This window comes from Ochotona curzoniae, unplaced genomic scaffold, assembly GCF_017591425.1.
Source record: "Ochotona curzoniae isolate NIBS_2020 unplaced genomic scaffold, NIBS_Ocur_1.0 contig_4501, whole genome shotgun sequence".
Lineage (NCBI taxonomy): Eukaryota > Metazoa > Chordata > Mammalia > Lagomorpha > Ochotonidae > Ochotona > Ochotona curzoniae.
In genome coordinates, this window is record NW_024466307.1 from 12,964,936 (window position 1) to 12,986,997 (window position 22,062).

Consider the following 22,062-nt stretch of genomic DNA (forward strand, 5'->3'; position numbering starts at 1 on the left):
TACTGCGAGTGCTCTAGAAATGATTTAAAGTACTTTGGATGATGATCATAGGTTATATGCAAATACAACATCATCCAATCCTCATGGATGCCAAGAGCTGACTCATCACTGCCCCTGACCTTTCTTCATAATAGAGGTGGTTATGGGGCAGTTATCTACTGCATTGCGGAAGTAAAAAAACAATTTAGCATGTATGTATGTCCTTAAAAACCATAGTGTGCATGAATTTAAGAAGAAATGAGAATTTATAAAGTGTTACTGTTGATACTTCAATTGTGCATGCTGGAAAACAAGAGCAGAAGAATAATACTTTATTCCTCTGCAGCTCATGATGTACTAAACTATATACAATGAGGTCCCTGTAGTGATTATAGAAAAGATATCTTTGTGTTCTCTTCGATGATTATACCATCAAACTCCTCACAGAAACATTACTTTGACATTTAATTTTTTATTTAAGAATATTTTGAAATGATTCTGTCATTTATATGGACATGTCTTTTTCCTCATTTTAAAAAATCCAAGGTGGAACGGTTTTCTAACTTAGTATCTGTGACTTAGGCAATACTGAGTCTTAGAGAGTCAGTGTGATACCCAGAAGATTTAAACATTCTGATAACAATCAGCCACTCAGAAAACTCTTCTGTGAGTCTAGAAAAAATAAATGCCTCTGATTTCTGATATCATAGAACAGTCCATGGCAAATTCACATTCATTCCATCATATTTAATTCTTAAGGGACAGTTCTTAAGTTTGACTGTAACAGAGTCATATTTTCACTTGTCTAAGAGACCCTAAAGACAGGCTCATTACTAAACCCTGAACATTAGTCTCAAAATAAATTTCTTGTGCAGTGAGATGGCTCAATGGCTAAATCCTTGCCTTGTATGCCTCAGGATCCCACATGGACACTGATTCACATCACAGCTACTCCACTTCCCTTTCAGCTTCCTGCTTGTGGCCTAGGAAAGCAGAGGACAAGGGCTCAAAACTTTGGGACTCTGCATCCACACGGGAGACCTAGAAGAAGCTCCTAGCTCCTGGTTTTAGATTGGTTCAGCTGCAGCCTTTTCAACCACTTGGGAGTAAACCATTGGACAAAAGATCATTTTCTCTGTCTCCTTCTCTCTCTAGATCTGCCTTTACAACACCAAGAAAATAAAATTTTTAAAAATCCTCCTAAATGTATTCCCACTTTCATAATAATTGGCTCTTGGCTTTAGATATGCTAAGCTCTGCTTGTGGTGGCCACTTGGAAAGTGAATTAGTGAATGGAAGATCTTTCTATATATTCTTCCATCTGTAAATCTACCTTTCCAATAAAAATAAATAAATCTTTGAAAAGTAACAAAGGAAAAAATAAAAGAAAGCTCACTTTCATTCACAAACATTTACAGCTTGAGATGAACTATACCCAACATTTGTTGCAGTTGGTATCGCATTCTCAATTTTTTGGAGTGTCTAAAATATATATTCTCCCTTACAAACACAGAGCAACATAAAAACAAGAATAAACTGGTTGCCTATAAGAGAATATTCAAAACTACAGAGTACAAGACCCCATAAGTTTAGCATTTATTCTAAAGAAAAAAAAATCAACCTCACTTAGGCAATTAGGTATTAGCTTTGCCTTGCTATAGTAAGTAGTAGAATAGCTGTTAAAGAAATGATAATGGTCCACCAGGGGTATGGATTTCATCTCAGGTTGTGTGGGGAAAAAAAAAAAAGCCAGCAGAACAAATCTTGTTCTTTCTTGTTATAGAAAAGTTGTTCTACCTTCATATAAAAACAATCCCCTGTGCTCATGCCTCGCTAAACATCTCCCATAAGGGCTGGCATCAAAGGATCTATCACCTGCCAAATGTGCCATCCTGAGGTCCAGCCTTTGATCATGGATTTTGAGAGGACACTCCAGCCAATGTGAGAGTTCAAGTGCCAACACAGCTCTAGAACAACATCATCCTCCCATGCATATTCTTTACCTTTTCTTTTCTAGTTCTTATTTAAACGACTATTTATCCTCAACTTAAAGACAGTATCAGTAGTTAACTGATAGGGAAGATCACACACACACAAACACAGTCACAGAATAACACTGAGAAACACTCTGCCAGAAAGAAAAAAGAAGGCAGATTAGCTATCAAACATGAAAGCTAAAACCACTTGTGAGTCGCCCTCTAAAAGAGAATACAAGCCCTGTTAATATTCGGTATTGTCTGGCTGTTTATATCCTTTCCAATGCATCCAGGAGTTCAATAATGCTTAAGGATTGTTTTCTGTAGTTGCAAAAATTGAGGTGGTTACCAGCGGACTATAAATGTGAAGATGCCCTTGAAAAAAAAAAAAATGTCAGGGCCTTTTCTCTAAACCTGTATTAATTGATGGTGACAGAAAACAACTTCTCCTTCTTCTAATAGCCTTTGTATGTACTGCTTCTTCTTTGCGTTTTTTTTTTTTTTTTTTTTGGTCCCAATGACTTTCCAAGGCTCTGACCTCATCCCAGTTATAATCCTCGCGTGAATCATTACACTGAGTTCTGTTTTTGTTTGACGAATCAGCAGTGTTCTTATCCTGCTCATAAGTACTAACACTTGTTTGCATTCATCAGAAAGAGAAACAACCCTGGACAAAAGGAAACAAAAAGCCAGATCAGGATCTGTAGAGAAACACTACTTTGCATGTACTTATGCCTGGAAAGGAAGTTTCTCCATAAAATAGGGCAACAAGAGGGAAAAAAAAAAAAAAAAAGATTGAAGCTGCAAAGGAAGCTAATGGGACCAATTCCAAAGGAGTCTAATCTGGTAAAACCAAAGTCATAGAGTTTTACAGCCACAACAGAATTTACAAGATCTTCTGTTCAACTGTCTCACTTGGCAGAGTGAATCATGAAGCTGAAACCCCAAGTGGCTTATATTGTTTGCTGAGAGTTGCGCTATATTTAGCTGCCACACCAATGGGCACAGCCGCATCTCTTAATTCTCCAGCGATGATAATTTTAACTATACTTCATGGGACCGTATATGCTATATAACAACAGTGGCCATTCACTGTAAAATGTTTACACTCTCCCTGTATAAAGTTAAAGATAGAATTTTCACAGCGTGAGTATATCACGATCAAACTCATTCTGAACCGTCGTAAAGATCCGGAGTCACTGGATAACTAAATTATGCTTTTGTGCATGATACTCACATTTTGTTTCTAGAAACAGAAGTAAAATAGAAGATGAAGATAACTTGCCTCATATTTCACGGAAAGAAATTGGGGACAAGAAAAGTTATGAAATTTTCTCTAAATTGAACATATGAATGACAAAGCTAGGATTTGAACACTTGATTTAAGTTTTTAGTCAGCTGATCAGTTGGTAACTCATTTAAGAGAATAAGCAAGTTTCCTGTTCATCTTTTCTTCAGAATATTTTAAACATATTTTTGGTGCACATTATGCGCATGGTGAAATAAAGGAAGTCCCATAGTGCGGTTCACAGACTATAAATGGAGATTTACATGACAAAATTGAGTTTGATGTGTGTGTATGTGTTTTAATTTTCAATTTCTCTAATTGTTTAAAATTGTTTTGATAGCATGTACTGTGAAGACTGTCTTGTACTTTCTTCAAAGACCAGAGAATAAGATGGCAGTCTCCTGAGTCAGGATGCCATCAAAATGTGAAGTGTACCATGCTTGACAAGTGTCCATTCTCCAGAGTAAATAGACCCTCACTTTTCGGAGTAAAAACATGAGTACACCTAAGCCCTTTTGTTACTTCCAGCCTAAAAAAAGTCATCAGATATTGAACTTTGAAGTGAAAGAGAGGAAAATTGTACTGTCATTTCGTTAACTTGCTGGGTACAGTCAAACCTCTTGTTCTGTGGGAAGTGTAATTGATTGAACTAGGAAGCTAAGAACCAATTTGGATTCTTTCACTGTTCTACAGGTTAAGCATGGCCTGCTTTGTTCATCACCATTTGCCCTCTCCATTTATCATAACCACCCATATTGTTGCTGTCTTCTAGATGCTCATTTGCCTTCAACCCCCAACTGCAGCTGTCACTTGCTGTCTCCACATCCATATGGTTTGCGATAATGCAGATTGGGTATCCCCAATCCCAAACGAAAAACTGAAGAAGCTCCAAGAGGTAAAACATTTTGATCAGTGACATGACGCCACGAGTGCAAACTTGATTTCCTGTAAGGAATGGAATGCAAAATCGAAACACCTTAAAAAGATTAGATACCACATGTTTGCCTTGATTTAACCTGTAATTTTTGTATGGTTGTTTGTTACTTTTTGAACCTGTCATTGATACTGTCTCAACCCAGATGTTTCGAAGAATGGAACTTGCATTATTTTTAACATATTGTTTACCCAATACTATGTCAATTAATTCCATAATGTTGTATATTGATACTGAGGCCTTGTTGGGGCTTTTAACTGACCGGATCTTTACTCTGTTAGACCTATCTTCAGACCATAGAAGGTCTCCCCAAGAGGCCACTGAACTTATCTGGACAATAAGACGCTGAACTTTATGCTAGGCATGTGTTTGCAAGCAATGAATCTCAACTGAACTTGAACTATGGTTATGCAACAAGGTGGAGGAATCCACCATGGGGGGAGGGGTATGGGAGGGGTGGGGGGAATCCCCAGCGCCTATAAAACTGTACTACATAATACAATGTAAGCAACAATAAAAAAAAAAAAAAACATATGAAATAAGATGACCTCTAATTCACATATATAGAAGCCAAATACCTTTCATGTTTAGAGTTGGATCTCATTTGTAACATATTTCATTATTTACATGGAAATTTTCTAAAATCCAAAAAGCCCAAAATCAAAGCAGCAGGCAAGCATTTTAGATAAGGGATACTCAAACCTTGTTAACTCCCTCCATTCGTATGTTACCTCTAACACATGAAATGTACATTTTATTATGCTATTCCTTTACTAAATGGTTCCTCAGATTATTGGAAAAATTAAGTTTATCTAAGAGACCCTGTACCACCTCTCTCTTGGCCTCTCTCTCTCCAACCTTACCTTCTTCAACTGGCCCAAGCCCCTCTACCACTGCTAGTCAGGTGCTGCCCTTTCAAGGAACTGTCCTGAACCATCCGGCTTACGACTCTTCTCTGCCTCATCTACAGTGCTTAGTTCTGTTAATATCTCAAGTAAAACAACTTGCACATTATTAAACGTAAATTTACGTCCTTCATTGTACTAGGACAACCTCAAAAGTATACATGCTCTGTCTCTCTCTCTCCATATATATGTGTATATATATATATATATATTTACTACTTTATTTTAATTTCATAAATGAATTAATGAAGGAAAATTGTAAGATTGGGATTATGATACATGTAACTTGAAACAATAGGTTCTGAAAAATTATTCCACTCCGATTATATTTTGCAAGCCTCTTTCCATTGAAAGATGAGTTTGATCACTGAAAAAAATAACCAACAACAAAAGCCACATTTTGAAAATATGGGGGAAAACGTGATCCCCTGGCAAGGGCCTGATGCTCATTTTATGTCAGGCAAGAATGATCTCTGTAATGTGCCACATTAAGCTGAGTCATCTCATGCTGCTCTCGCTATGGCCTGATTCTAATCACTCTTGCTGCTCTGGTGTCTTCCTGATGGAGTGTTCCTGTTTTTCACATCTTGTGTTTATTCGTCATCACAGACTTCCATCTGTAAAACATGCTCTGGCTTTTATATCTTTCAGTGTACCTCTTCTATTGATAGCAAGAACAGCCATAAAATCCAGAGACGAATAAAACAAGTCAACTGACATGTTTCCCATAGCCTAAGGTCACCACTTGGACAATTACAACTTAACAGCATTTCATATTTGAAGGCCTTTCATCATTTCATCTCAGTGCACCTTTTACGATCGCCTGCCAATGCCATGCTTTTTAAAAAACTCATACTAGAGTGATACCAAACTCTTACCCTACAACTCTGAAAAGTTTCCTGGGCACACTACCTGAAATTTCTCTTCTCCACTTGATTAATGATTAATATTGGGTCTGGCACAACGGTTTAGTGCTTAAATCCTAGTCTTGCACATGCTGGGATGCCATATGGATCCTAGTTTGTGTCCCAGCTGCTCCACTTCCCTTTCAGATCCCTGCTTGTGGCCTGGGAAAATAAGGGGAGATAGTCCAAAGCATTCGGACCCAGCACCCAGGCGGGATACCCGCAAGAAGCTCCTGGCTTCAGATCAGTTCAACCCATTTTTGCAGCCACTTGCTGAATAAGAGAGTGGATAAAAGATATTTTTCCCTGTCATTTCTTCTTTTAATAGATTTGCCTTTTCAATAAAAATAAAGAAACCTTTTTTTTAAAAAAAAAATTGACTAAAATCCAGATGTACAAATGGGCTTCAAAAACTTCATGGAAAATGGAATTAAAGCACAAAAACTCCAAAAATTTCAGCATCTATTCACTTCTTTTTTCATAATGAGTATTTTATACAAGCTTGTTGAAGACCATAGTCAAAAAATAGCAGTATTTCACATTGCAAGCCTTAGATTTCACAGTTAACATTTTCAAAATAAGAAGTGAATGACTAGAATGAAAATGATTAGAGTAATACTAATGTGTAACAATCTTTAAAATGTCCCACGTATGGCTCTCTATGTTGAACATGATTGTCTGCTATTTGCTGTTTGAGTGGAAGGGGAAAGAATTAAAGACATTCTTTGTAAACAGTTAACTAAGTTGAGCATGAGATTTTGTTTTCTCTTAGAAAAGAGTCTATTTTTTTTTCATAAAGGATTTGACATTCTTATGGACAGTCAAGAGGCTGAATTGGGATTTGTCATAAATTATCCACCAGTTATGGCTCAAAACTGAGTTATAAGGACACATTGTGTCAATCAATTCTTTCACTTTTTTCTTTTTGAAATATATCAGCTTTTTTCTTAGGAAAATACATCAACATAAAGTAGAATATCTTTACTGTATTACTCCGGCTTGCCAAGGAGAGATCTATATCTCGTTTTAACGACTCATATTTTATAAATGCTCATCACTGAAGAGTGTTTCCTCATGTGTGCCTATCATTGACTAATATGTTAGTGTCAGTTATAATAATAATTCTGAGCTAATCTTATACATATTTGATAAACTTGGGAAAAGTTTGGCTTTCTGTTTAGACAATGGGAATTTGCATTCCTAGTCTATTTTAATGATTGTGCTGAAGACACTGGCCCGTTGAAATCAGCAAGCAGGATGTATTTTAGTATCATTCATTTAATGTGACTTTACAGTACAATTTTATTGACTATTTATTCCTATCTTATAGTTTAAAAAAAATGAACTGGAAAGGACATACCTGGTATAATTAACCTCGTTGTATAGTGGGATGAATGATGATTTTAAAATGAGATGCCATGAGTAATTCTTAGGAACTGTCAGAGTCTAATTTTCAATCCCTAAGACATTTGTCCTACTACTCTATATTTCTGTAATGTCTTATAAGGGTTCAAATTATTTAGATAAATCTATGACCTGCTTTATTTATTCATTTTAGAATTCAATATTGTATAAATTCTAAGAAAACATATACATGGGTATGCACAATTTGTTTTCAATTCTTACATTAATTGGGAACAGTACAATAGTCCAGTGGCTAAATCCTTGTCTGGCATCTGTCAAGATCTCATATAGGTGCCAGTTCATGTCCCATCCACTCCACTTCCCATCCAGGTTCCCTGCTGGTTGCCTAGGAAAGCAGTAGAGGATGACCTAAAGCCCTGGGACCCTGTACCCGTATTGGAGGCCCGGAAGAAGCTCCTGGCTCCTGGCTTCAGATTGGCTAAGCTCAGGTCATAGCAGCCACTTGGGTAGTAGACTAGCAGATAGAAGATTTTTCTTTCTGTATCTTCGTCTCTCTGTATATTTGACTTTCCAATAGAATAAATTAGTACATAAATCTTCAAATTCTACATCAGTTAACTAAGTAATGTACGCACCTGTAAATAAATGGTCTAAACCTCAATGTAAGTATCTTTTTGCTATGTCCTATAGACACAAACTTAATAATTCTGATAGGTGAGAAACTACTGCTTTGCTTAACACATTGTCTAGGCAGGGAAACCTAAAAGATTTTACACTTCACGACCACAGAGGAAGATCTGGCATTGTTACATAGTATCTAAAGCCACCACCAAGGCCCTACCAGGAATGCACCGTTGGATAGAACATCTATTTGCTTCCTCCTTTCTCCGTAATTACGACTTTAAGATAAATGAATAAATCTTTTATAAAATAAATCACAGGGTCATTTTATCAAGTTTACATCCTAATTCAATAGATTTGGTGCAAGGTGGGTTTTCTTTGTTCATTTGTTTTCACTTTGTTGTGCTTTAGTCATTTGAGAGGAAAAGATGGATAGATGAATAGATAGAAAATAAGGATCAAGAAAACTGTTTAGATTTAACACAGATACAGATATACAAGATAGCAGTAGATATGTATCTATATATAGATAGATAGATATGTCATATATATGTATGATAAAAGAGAGCAAAGTTCCTGTCTGCTATTTCATGACCCAAATGTTTGAAACACCCAAAGCTGAGCCAGGCTGAATCCAGGAGATGGGAATTCAACTTGGATCTCCCCATCATTTGATATCACCTGATGACTGAAAGGGTATTCATTTGAAGGAAGCCGGAATCAGGGCCTCAATGAGGACTCCAAAATCACCACCCATATGGGATCCTGGTATCACCAGTGGTGCCTTGCCTGCTATGACAAATGCTCCCCACTCAGATTCTTTATTTCTTACAAACTCCCAAAATGGTACTTAACCTGACAGTTCAGGGTTAAAATTAGAGCTGTATGTATTTGCTTACATACATATATACAGATGGAAAGTCCTGTCATAAATGATCAGTCATTATTGTTCTTTCTTAAGAAATGAGTGTGTTCCAAGGAGATGTCAGAGTGAAATAACAAAGAGGAAGAAAAATAATCTCGCATGGGCAGAAGATGCTCATTAAGAAGTGAAAACGGAATAAAGATAAAGTAGGAATGGGGCTAAAGGAAAGACAGAAGTGACAAATAGAGTTAAATTAGAACCTCCACCTAAGTATCCATGATTCACAAAAGAAATTGTTTTGTAGAATTTAATGAACAATTTCTGAACCACTCCCATTTATCTCACTGTTTTTAGCACCTCTGGTTAAGCAAGGTGCAAGAATATGTGGAACAATTACAATTATTAATTATTCCATCCCCAAGAGTCTCAGATTCTAAGTCAGTTCAATGCAGAACCAGACTGACTTGTTTTGTGGATGAACAATATTTCTTTCTTAGGGGAAACTAGCAGTGAAATGTCATCCCTCTACAATACTTGGAGAGTCGAGAGAAGAGGATGTTTTACCACTGCTCTTCCCATAACTGCAGGGAAGACGAGAGCAGACAAAACAGGAGGATTTCTTATCTACCATCTCCAGACAAAAATATGAGAAAGTGTCTGTTTTTCTTCCTGTCAGAAAACAACTATTGTTAAGGCTGCAAAATGGATGCACATAGATAATATATACATTAGAATATTTTGGAGCCATGTATGGAGGTTAATTATCTAAATAAGTGGAAAAATAATTACGGAAAAAAAATTAAAAGCACTTAAAAGATTATTCCGAAAAATTTTAGAAAAATTTCACAACTAAATAATTACACTGTAACATGGGATATTCACTGTTAAAATAACTGCACAAAGTGATAAATCTAAGAAAGCAAAAAACTTAAGAAAGATGTCAAAGGGTACTTGCGAACAGATTGAAAAAAAACAGCTTTCTAGGGCCTGGCGTGATAATATAGTGGTTAAAGTCTTGGCGTTGAATGAGCTGGGGTCCCATCTGGGTGCCCGTCCTAATCACGGCGGTGTGGGGTGTGAACCATCTGATGGAAGATCTTCCTCTCTGTCTCTTCACCTCTCTGTATATCAGCCTTTCCAATAAAAATAAATAAATCTTAATTTAAAAAAGCTTTCTAAACTGCTTTCCTCTACCTGTGGTTATATATCAATAACATATGCTGTTTTCCAAACTCCAAATTGGGAAAACTCTGTGGCACATTGTTAGCTGAGAATACACAGTGAGTAAGCTGCCAAGGGTTTTGTAGAGGTAATTCTACCACTCTGGTTTCTGTGGCCTGGTAATTGTAACAGTGTATGTAGGAAGAGAGAGGGCTCAGGGTACTTCAGGTTCTGAGGGAGAAAGCTGACCTACGGAAGGCTGACAATGTGGTCTCAAAGTAAGACTTTGAGACTTCATATCCAGGGACTGTTTTCTGTACAGCACAGCAATTATGTTTTCTCTATTCATTGTCTCCCTCCTTTCTTTCCTTCCTTCCTTCCTTCCTTCCTCTCTCCCTCCCTCCCTTTTTTCTTTCCTCCTCTCTCTCTCACTCTCCCTTCCCTGTCTTCCTTCCTCTCTTCTTCTTTATCCATCAATTCATCTATCTCTAATTACCTCTTATAGAGTATGCATTTTATTCAGCAGATATTTAAATCATGTAATAAACTATGGTTTTCAATTTTTGCATCAAATGAATTTATCTTCTAATTCAACTGCCCATGAAACTTTTGAAGTGTAATTGTATACTTGTAGCACTCAATATGTCAGAAAAAACTAAATATAATAACTTAAAAAAATAAATCAAGTTGACAATTTCTCTAATTCTAACCAGTTTCTGTAAATGTAACAAGGATTCTGATGTAATCATTTTCTTCCTCATGTTGTAGTAAAGTGTAAAACTTTGGCTGGAATTTTATTAAACAGATGACCCCTAAATTGTATAGAAAATATAAAAGTCAATTTAATTATTTCACAACACAGTTACTAGGGGTATTTCCATGTCATACAGATTCAGCGGAATACTATTCATATCTTTTTAGGTAAATGATCTTTTAGCTATAAAAACAGTTGCTATGTTCTGGTTGGTTTATATGAAGGTTTTAGTTTGTGCTTCTATAATAATACTTTATAATTATCAAAGGCATTTTATCAAAATTTATCATGTGTGACATCTGAAGATGAGAAAATCATCTAGCATTAGTATGAAGTATTTCAAAGAAATAAGTAAAATTCTAAGTTTGAATAGCTTTGTGCAGCTCCAACGACATATCTAATTTTCTTTGGCAAACATTTAATAAACCCTTTTGCTTCATTTAAAATCATAGAGCCAGCCATAGACAAATATTTTCACTATATTATGTGTCTTCAAAGACTTTTTTGTTTAATTGGTCATCCCTGAAAGGTACAAGGCAGTACTTCCTTACAACGTGGTACTATTCATGACTACCCAAATGTTAGCTTTCATAAACACTACTGTATGATTATGACAAAGTAAGAATTTATTCATTTATCTGATGAAGCAATATTTATTTAAAATTTTTTTTCTGTTTAAATGAATACAACAATAGCATGAAACCAACATGCTTCCATTTGCAGAATTTCAGTTAAAATGGAATTTGTTTAGCTGGCAAATTTTATGGAATTACTTCTGGATTTTTCAATATACCCTGACACTATAAGTATTAACCTAAAACTATTTAATGTTTGTAAAATGTTTAGGTAACTTAGGCTTTTCCTGCTAGAAGTGCATCAGCAGTAAACAGTATACAGAGGTGTTTTTACTTTTTAACAAAACAAAAGCCTAAAGTTACGCCTTTCTCGATAACAGGTCCAAAGACACCGATGTGACCTGAAGATAGCAGATGCTATCCTAACAAGAGAAAGTAGACTCTTGGAAATAAAATGACACCTGCAACAAAATTCCTTTGTACAAATCACACCCCATGCTTCCCCTAACTGACGATGAGTCTCAACGAGGGAAATTGGTCTTGGGCAGCTTGCAGAAGGCACATCCAATTTACTCAGCATCCCAAACCATCTTTGAAGAAAGAGCTCCACAAAGTAATATTAAAATCATCTTTCCCTATAGCTCTTCCTTTTGGTTATTTTCTGAAGCAAATGAGAGATGACGCACCAAACTGTAAATCAAATTCATCAAAATTGTACTCTCCTGGAACTACAGAACATCACAAGGCTTCCCAGCCTTAATGAATCTTCCTCATTGGAGTGATCTGAAATTCAGGAAGTGAGTTATTCTCAACCTGAGTCATGATTGACTTCCCTTAATTTTCTACTTGAGCCAAGCTTCATTTTGGCAGTGCAGTGTTTGCTGATCTCGGAGTCACGTACTTGTTTTCTTGGGCAGGAAGTAGGACACATCTATGGTGAATGTTGATCATAGTGCCTTAACACTATTTAAATAACTATTTTAGACAGTTTTGCTAACAAATACTTTTGTCTTATTCTATATTTCTGCTATTGTATTTAGGTACCTGTGTGCATGACTTCTAGATTTTGGAAACCAGATCAATATTTAACTGGAGAATCAAAATTATGCCTAATATATTTTCTTCTGTTTTTGTTGTTTAAACATCATGTAATGACATTAACTGGGCCCCCCTTATATGAATAAGATATCAATGAGATTAATTGGTAGAGTAATAGATTAATGAATGACATAAACCACCGCAGAAATAGAATAGCATCACACATAAGAAAGAGAATGAAAGGAAATGTGTATTTCTGGATTTGCAAAAGTTTGCACGGAGATGTTTTCCAGGTTAGCTTTGAGATAGTTCACATGGTCATGAAAATAACATTTTCTAAAATACACTACTAGGGAAAATGATATCACTTATCTGCCATTGACTTTTTTACCCACAGAATAATTATTTGCAGAAAGAGGGATTCTTCTTGACATTTGGTAGTGAATTTTGGTACATATTTTATAAAGAGAGGGTTTTGTGTTTTCAAAGATTTCTAAGGAAAGGTAAAGTTTAAGTTAAAATTCTAATTATTGTTAAATATTTTATTTTAAAATAGTCCTTTGCTTCATGAAGTTACAGGTCAGGAGGAACTAAAGACCTTGGTGACCGTGATGCTTGAGGGATCAGTATGCTAATCAGTAACCATATCAGCCAGATCAGACCTATCTCTCCATCAATACACTTGCTATCTAACAGGAAAAGTGACAAATGAATGTATGAGCTGGAAACACAGCCAGTCCATCAACCATATCCATGCTGTATGCACAGGCACAGAGCACACCTCGAAGAAATGTAAAATGTTCTAAAAATTATAACTAAATTCCGTAATAACATTCAGTAGTTTGACATAAGTAGTAAGTTATTTCCAGAAAGAATGACATTTTGATTCAATTTTCATCCTGAAATTGACAGGGTGTAGGAGACTCATGAGCAGTAACTAAAGTCCAAAGATTCCTGGTAGGAAAATGTATTTGACCCAGAAATGATGATCCATTGAAATGATAAGAGCTGGGAAGAATGGTACATATCTGATTCAAGTGGACGCCATTACAAACCCACACCCACAATATTTAGTGTTGTTTCTAAAGCAGGTGAGAATTCTGATTTCCTAAGAATTGTTAGTTGTGTAAAATTGCTAAGTGGTAGCACAATATGTCCTTCAAAATAGAAAACAATTATAGTGCCATGGATAATGTTAATATAAATATGTAATACCATGGCGATTTTGTTACATAATATTTTTTAAAATTTACAAGCTGGTTACATAGGGACTTAGGAAACTATCTTCTATTATAAAAGTATTACTAATTTAGAATTTGATATCTTTTACACATGACTCATACATAAAATCTTTATGTTCTATTGTTCCTGCCTTCCCAGTGAATGAAAAGATAGTCTTTAATTTTAGATAAGGGGAGATGACCTTAAGATGTCAAGAGTTCAGAATTTCATGCACTGAAGGATCAGAAGGGGGCCAAAACCAAATACAGGGGCTTGAGTTTCATTGCAGGGTAACTATCTACTAGGAATCGTAGCAGAAAAAAAATGTAAATGAAAGATTGTCATGTAATGCTGGGATGACCATTATTCACTGTTAAAACATAGAAAGAATATAGGAACCAATTTGCGGGAGACAAAAATCCACATGACCTACCTCGATAATTTGGGAACTGACATAATACAAAGAATTAAATCTATACAAATTGAGTCCAGTAAGTCAAAGTAGCCTTCCTTTCAGAGTCAGAGGTTGGGATAAATCTAACTGCTTAACCGGGCTTTAATGACTATGTAAGAGGGATGTAAGCAAAAGAAGTGAGTCATGTTTTGCTTTTGCTTTCCTATAGTATTCAACATGTATGAAAGCTCCCTTCCTGAACAGGTGTTTGGCAGAGCTATTAGGATGTCACCCAGGATATCTGTCCTTCCATAGGAACATGCCCGGGTTCAAGTTCCAGCTTTGCTCCCAATTGACTTCATATTACTAAGAATGCATAGCATTGGGTGCAGTATCTAATGGCTCAAGAACTCAGATCCTTTCTGTAAAATGCAAAGTCCTGACAGAACGCTAGCTCCTGGCTTTGGCTCGTAATAGGCATTTGGGGAGTAAATCAGAAAATAAAAGTTCTCTCTCTCTCTCTCTCTCTCTCTCTCTCTCTCTTGCTCTTACTTTTTCTTCTTTCCCTTACTGTCTGGAAAGAAGAAAAGAAAAAAAAAAAGAAACAAAAACTTGCTGCCTTCCAAATAGACTAAAAAAAAATCAAAAATTACATCATCCCCCTTGCAACAGTTTCTACTTTTTCTTTAATTGTTGCAGGAATTTTAGAAGCCTTGCATTTTCTTCACAATCATCCTTCACACAGACCTCAATATTTGAGGCTCATTTCCTCAACATCCATTGCTATTTTTTTTTACCAAATAGTTTGATCTATTTTTTGTATACAATTTCCTTAGCAAATCTACATAATTAGAGCAGGCGGGGTGGCACAGCAAGCTAATACCACACTCTGCGTCCTCATCACCCCTTATGGATTCTAGCTCATGTCCTGGCAGCTCCACTTCCGATCCAGCTTTCCGCTTATAGCCTGGGAGAGCAGAAGAGGGGGGCCTGAGGCCTTGGGACCCTGCAACCGCTTGGGAGACCCAGAGGAGGCTCCTGGCTTCTAGCTTATGATCAGGTCAACTCTGGCCACTGTAGGCATCTGGGGAGTGAACCACCCAATGGAACATCTTCTCTCTATCCTTTTCTCTCTGTAAAATCTGCCTTTCAAATCATAATAAATGAATTTTAAAACCCTACATGATTGATAATGTTTTTCTCACAGTGAAATCAAGTTACAGGCTCAAGTTTTTAAAAGGCTCTTTGGGTTTCATGTCAATCTTTCACCATGCATCCAAAACAGGAGCTGCAAGTTAGCAAGGTAAGATAATTGCAGTTACATTTGCTATTATGTATTATATCTACCTCAGAAGAGAGTGATTTTTATGGCTATTATTTTATGATGAATAAAGCAGTTATCTGCTCATGATGAATGCATCCATAATTATTATGTTAAAATTATTTATTTGAAAGGCAGAGGAACACAGAGAGAGAATGACAGCAACAAAGGAGAGAGATGTCTTCCACCCAGGGATTAGCATTCCCAAAGTGGTCACCATGGCAGGAAGTGAGCAAGGCTGAAGGCAGGAGTCAGACTCTCCAGGTCTCCCTTTCACATGGTTGGCGTCCAAGCATTTGGTAGAGGCTCCATCTTCCTCTGCCTTTCAAGGTACATCACCAAGGAGTGGGATCGGAGCAAAGCAGCAGGCACTCGCACACGGGATGTTGAAGTTGCAAATTGTCTTAGCTCAGTGGCCACAATTATCTTTACTTTTGGAGCTTTATTTCAAAGATAATTTGTTTTTTAAATCTGTTCCCGGACTGTTATTCAAGGGAGTTCAGGTGTTTTCCAAAATGCCAATTTTAGCATACTTTTCTCCTTAAACATATTCTTTCATATTTCAATATATGTAACTCATATTACTCATAATGTTTCTATAAGCAATGAGATCCAAATCATAAGTGTGCAGAAAATGTTTTCCTGTATGTTAAATCTGTTGCATCTTCATTTGGTGCCTCCAGGAAGCTGATGGGAGTACTTTTCTACAATAACATGATCTGGTATTACAATGTCAAAATCACTTTAATTTTGTATTTTAGAGTAAATGTAAAATTAGACATTGCAAATAAAATGATATCATAGATAAATATTTGGTTAACGTCTCAGTAATATTGATGGTGATACTAAATGCATGCGCTTTGGTCACATTCCTATATTCCTAAGTAAAATATACTTGAAGAAATTACAACCTCTGAGAACAGAAGACTCACCTTATTACAAAATTGTGACTGTCAATTTCCTTGCCACATCCACTATCTAGCAGAATGCCAGAATTTCCAACAACTGCACAAGTCTTAAACCTGCGATTTTTCATTGGTGAAACTTCGGGGAGGAGGCTGTGCAGATCGTGAGAAATATTTAATGTCCGGCGCCTGTCGAGGACGTAGTGTATGACGTCACCAGGCTTAAAGCTGCTCTTGACAACGGAGACATCGCGTTCCGCATCTAAGAAACGAAGAATGTTCTTCCTAGATTTGGAATACACAAGCAAAGTTCTACATTAATGACAGGAGAGCCAAGAAGTGGTGATTACATTTACAAATTACCATGATGAAACAACATGGGTATCAGATGACAATGAAACAACCCAATTAAATCAACTCCATAGCAAGTAGGATTTATTTTAAAAGTCATATGCCTAGAATTCCTCAGTGACATTGAAAAATAAATACGGTACCTACACCTATTTATGGAGTGAAAAACATATTTTGTCAAATTATACTCTATGAAAATTGGTTTATTAAATGTAGTTTCAGTGACTTGAATTTGCATCAGTAGATCTTCAACTACTTTCAAATAATAGTCTATAGTCATTATGTTTAATGTTTTATCATTAATATGGAGATAAATGATTTAAACTGTTTTGAATTACACCATAGATAATTCTATTAAGAGTAACTGGCAAATACACATTTACACGAATTATATATAATTATTTAAATAAGAACTAAAGCTGTGCGGTTAGATGCAAATTGACATATTTTTCTAAGCTGAAGCATCTAGGAAGTGAGATAGACATATTAGAGGAGAAGTCCCATACGTAGAATCTTCATTATTTCTTTCCCTTTCTCATGTTAGTGTTTGCAACGTTTAACTTTTACATGGGCTCATGGATGTAACTAGGACATTTCTGTGTTCCCAAATTCAAGTACAGTTGCTTTGCTCATAAGACTTACTTTTCTTTAACTGGATATGTGTGTATCAAGTATATAACAAATCATAAATTAACAACAACAACTTTAGGTTGTTGTTTCATGGAGACTTAGCGTATTTAACATCTAATGTATAAACTAATAATAGATGTAAATGCTCTATAAACATAAAATATACACATATACTAAGTAGTTAGATGATGAAAAGTGAGAAATAGGAACAGATACTGGAGAATTGGTGACCCTTTATGTGGTATAGCAATACACTTAATAAAGTTCTCAATGATAATTCAGATAGTAAGTATATCGTATGTCTAATAAGTATGTTACTCTTGGGCAATTGATCAAGAACTATATGTTGCCAATGTGTAGTGCTCCCTTTTGTAAAGCACTAAAAGAGGTAAAATCAGGCAAGTTAAGACAAAAGGGTGAGCTGTATTCTGAACTGTGTGACAGTTCAGGCATCAGGACCTCGCTTATATGTCTGTGCCAGTTCATGAGATGCTACTGTAAACTGGAGCTAATCCAACAACGAGGGATACTGATTTTCCAAATATGTGTGTGGATTCCAATGAAATTATCCATGATTGAATAGAAAGGACAGAGGGAAAGGCTAGAGCATTTAGAGCTAAGTACAGGCTTAAAGATGTTGTTCAAAAGAAATCATTGGCAGAGGTTATTGACACGTCAAACTAACTACAAGGAAATGGCCTTGCAGCCAAATATATCTATAATGGAATTTTATTGCTTGAGGGATTATATACTGGAATCATGTGCTCAACCCTTCAGCTATCAAACATATATCAGGCAAGCGAAATAGGAGAAAGTGTCAAACCTGGGTGAAAAGCAAGACCATTTACCTAAGAGCTCTCCTTGTCAGCTTGCTTTCTCAAGCTAGTTAACATGATTCATTACCCTAATGTCTGAGATAGGACAGACGCATTTCTCCTCTAGTACAATTTTCAGGGAAGCTATATCCCAATTGCTAAATCATATTGCTAAGAGCAAACTATGGCTTGCTCTCGTCATGCTATCAGGGAATCACGTCATACGTCCCACATACCAGCAAGAGTGACGAAAGCTGGAAAGTGACACCTGCTCTTCTGTTTATTTTTTTATTTGTTCTAATTGGTTCCAGCTTAATGTGTTACCTAATTATTAAAACAGGAGCTTTAAAACTTTGGGTAGATTTAATCCACAAGAGAGAAGCTTTTTGGCTTTTCTAAAAATAATTAATTGACTGAATTTCTCCTCATATATTCTGAATATCAGGTTAATCTGTACAGAAAGACATATATTACATGTTATCCCTTACATGTTTGCAGCTAAAATTGAAAGAAAACGACAAAAAGAAATGCTTATGTGCATTAGTATTTCTGCAGCTAAGTTTTGCCTGTTTATTGCGTACCTTCGTCAAACCAACGATGTACCAGTAAGGATATACTACTATAGTTTTTATATATATATATAAACTATATATATATATATATAAATATATATATATATAAACCCACAAAAACTGGTACAAATATCATGAACCATCTCATGAGTTTTTAACAAAGTGCAGATTGTATGAGAAGACTGGAAATAAACTTGGCAAATAAAGAATTTATGAGAAGCAGAAGTTCATGACATGATGGACTTAGACTGTTCCTGAAGGACCACCCATTGTAATACCGGAGGGGAAATAAAAGAGGGGTGGGGAAGGGAACTTGGGGAGAGGGAAGGGGAATCCCAGAGCCTATGAAACTGTATCATAAAACAGTGATAATTAAACAAAGAACTAAAAAAACAAAAAAGGAAAAACAGAAGTCCAGAATGTTTTTCATTATGCCAAGCACAGAGCGATGATGCCTCACAAATTTAGCCACTCGCATCAAAGTCTCATGGAAATATCTATACACATTCATTGATTATTTATTTTCTGAAGAAGACCAAGTATTGCCTGAACCTGTTCATTTCCTGTGAAAAAAGTGAAGGTGGCTTTTAGAATAGATTGCATGCACAGATGTGGTCAAATCATCAGACTAGATGGTATTATACTATTAATTTGGCCCTAATTCAAATGGGTTGCTATAGACATGTTTAAAGCTCTACAATCACAATAGAAACCTTCCAGTTAAAGTCAAGCTCTTAAAAACAACTCTGTTTCCTGGTGATTCAAAAGGGTAAAAGCCTTTAACTAGGTCAAAGAAGTTATATGTCTGTCAACTAAGAGCAAGAGGGCCACTTCAATAAAAGTGGTTTGGCTGCCTTATAGAAAGTTGGCAGCAAAAATAATTTCGTAATTAACAACTTCCAAATTCCCAAGTAACACTGAGAATCTTTTATTCCTTCATTAATAGGGGCAAATAGTATTAAGAAGGAGAACTGAAGAATTCAGTTATGAAAAAATTTTGTCTAACATTTGGAAGAAAACAGTGACTAACGGGATAAATTGTTAACTATATATATAGTTAACAATATACATATATATGAATGCATAATTTATCTTCTAATGTATTAGAGGCTCAAAAGTTTACTTTTCTAAAGACTTATTTATTGGGCCCGGCACAGTAGTCCAGTGGCTAAAGTCCTGCCTTATATGCACCGGGATCCTATATGGGTGCTGGTTGGTATCCCAGCTGGTCCACTTCCCTTTCAGTTCCCTGCCTGTGGCCTTGGAAAGCAGTAGAGAATGGCCCAAAGGCTTGGGACACTGTACCCACGTGGGAGACCCAGCAAAAGCTCCTGGCTTTGGATCAGATTAGCTCCAGTCATTGCAGCTACGTTGGGAGTGAACCAGCTGATGGAAGATCTTTCTCTCTCCCTCTCCTCTCTGTAAATCTGCTTTTCCAGTGTATTTTAAAACATTTATTTAAGTATTTACTGGAAAGGTTGATTTATACAAAGAATAAGAGACAGAAAGATCCTCCATTTGCTGGCTTACTCCCAAAATGGGCCCAAGGGCCAAAGCTAAGCTTATCCAAAGCCATTAGCCAGGTGCTTCTTCCAGCTTTCTTGCGTAGATTCAGGGACTCAAGGCTTTGGGTGGTCCTGTACTGCTTTCTCAGGCCACAAGCAGGAAACTGGAACAGAAATGGAACAGCTAGGACAGAATAGGCACCCATATGGGATCCCAGCAATTGCAGTCAGAGGATTAGCCATCATGCCTCAACAGTTTATTTTAAAGGAATTATGAAATTAGTGAAAGTATACTTTAAAACAAGAAAAAAATAGCTTGTATAAAATAATCAAAATATAAAATTGTAAACAGCTTCTAAGACAAAATGTTGAGCAGTTGTTGGTGTGAGATTTTCCGGGTACACCTGAAGAGGGATGCCAGGCATGTGGTGCCCTGGTTAAGATGCTGGTGAGATGCCCACAGCCCAAGTAGCATTGTCTGAGTTTTGGAGACACTTGGACCTCTGTCACCCACCAGGGACTGGGACTGGGATCAGGCTCCCACCTTCATCCTGACTGAACCAGCCCAGCTTTTGTGACTACTTGGTATGTGCACCTGTACATGAAAGTATTCATACATGCACTCTGTCTCTAATTTATAAAAATACACAGATATTTTTAAAATGTAAAAGAGGAAATCTTGAGTGACTCCAGTACTTTCTTTTTCCTACACTCAATCAAACTTATATTTTCTATTTTACATCTTAAATCTATATTCTTTTACAGCCCAGCACAGTAGCCTAATCGCTAAAGTCCTTGCCTTTCATGCGCTGGGATTCCATATGGTGCTCTAATCCCATCAGCTCCATTTCCCATCCAGCTCCCTGCTGTGGCCTGGGAAAGCAGTTGAAGATGGCCCAAAGCCTTGGGACCTGCACACACATGGGAGAGCCAAAAGAGGCTCTGGGTTCCTGCCTTCAGATTGGCTCAGCTCTGGATGTTGTAGCGGTTAGGTAGTGAATCAACAGAGGGAAGATCTTTCTCTCTGTCTCTTCTCTGTACATCTGACTTTCCAATAAAAATAAAATCTTTTTTTTTCTTTAAAATCTATATTCTCTTAAGTCTTTTTTTTTTATTTGGAAGGCAGATTTTACAGAGAAGGAGAGATAGAGAGAGAAGTCTTCAATCCACTGGTATACTCAATTGACTGAGATTGCCAGAGCTGAGTTGATCCAAAGCCTCGATGCAGGAGTTTCTTTTGGGTCTCCCATGTGGGTACAGGTTTCCTAGAACTCAAGCCACCCCAGTAACTAACTTCCCAGGCCACAAACAAGGAGCCCTATTGGAAATGGATTAGCCAAGATTAGAACCAGCGTCCCTATGGGACACCAACACTTGAAGATGAAAAATTAGGCCACTGTGCCACCATGCAGGCCCCAAATCTATGCCATTAGTCTCATATGTGAAAATATTCTAGCTTGCAGAACACAAGATAGAAACTAACTACACGGAGTGAATAATGTTGTGACTTGGGTGCTTAATGCTTCTTAAAGACAGTACTGAAAGGTTATTTGCTTCTCCCCTAACTGCTGAAGATATTTTTTAATACTATATCTGTAATCAACTATAAATATAGCTGACATCTAAGTCTAGTTGCTGTTCCCACTATAAATATGTGATTTAAAAAAAACTAGTACAGAAATACAATTAGCAAAACATCATTGGAGAAATTTAAAACCACTGTGTTTAACACTGAGTTGAAACAATAGTAAGTACCAGGAAGAAAATAGTTCTGCTTTGGCTTAGAAGATAATCAATGCAAATATAATTTTAACAGGTTAAGCAAAATTATTCCAGGAATGAAAAAAAAAACCCATGAAGTATCAAAGCTAATGTGGAGTGGCAGTTGGTCAGAGTAAGACTGATCCTAACACAAAGTCAAGATCTAACCAGATACTCAAGTCAGGGGGTTTTGTGTGTTGTTTGTGACTTAAGTGAGCTAC

The 22,062-nt window shown here is 36.5% G+C and overlaps 1 protein-coding gene across 1 annotated transcript in view; it reads right to left on the bottom strand.

The window, feature by feature from the left end:
* The window catches only part of ST8SIA4 (ST8 alpha-N-acetyl-neuraminide alpha-2,8-sialyltransferase 4), an 80,696-nt gene that overhangs the window by 48,461 nt on the left and 10,173 nt on the right, over window positions 1-22,062 (bottom strand). Inside the window, exon 3 of the mRNA XM_040986092.1 lies at window positions 16,235-16,492. Within this exon, the coding sequence (XP_040842026.1) occupies window positions 16,235-16,492 (258 nt within the window). The remainder of the gene's footprint in view (window positions 1-16,234; window positions 16,493-22,062) is intronic.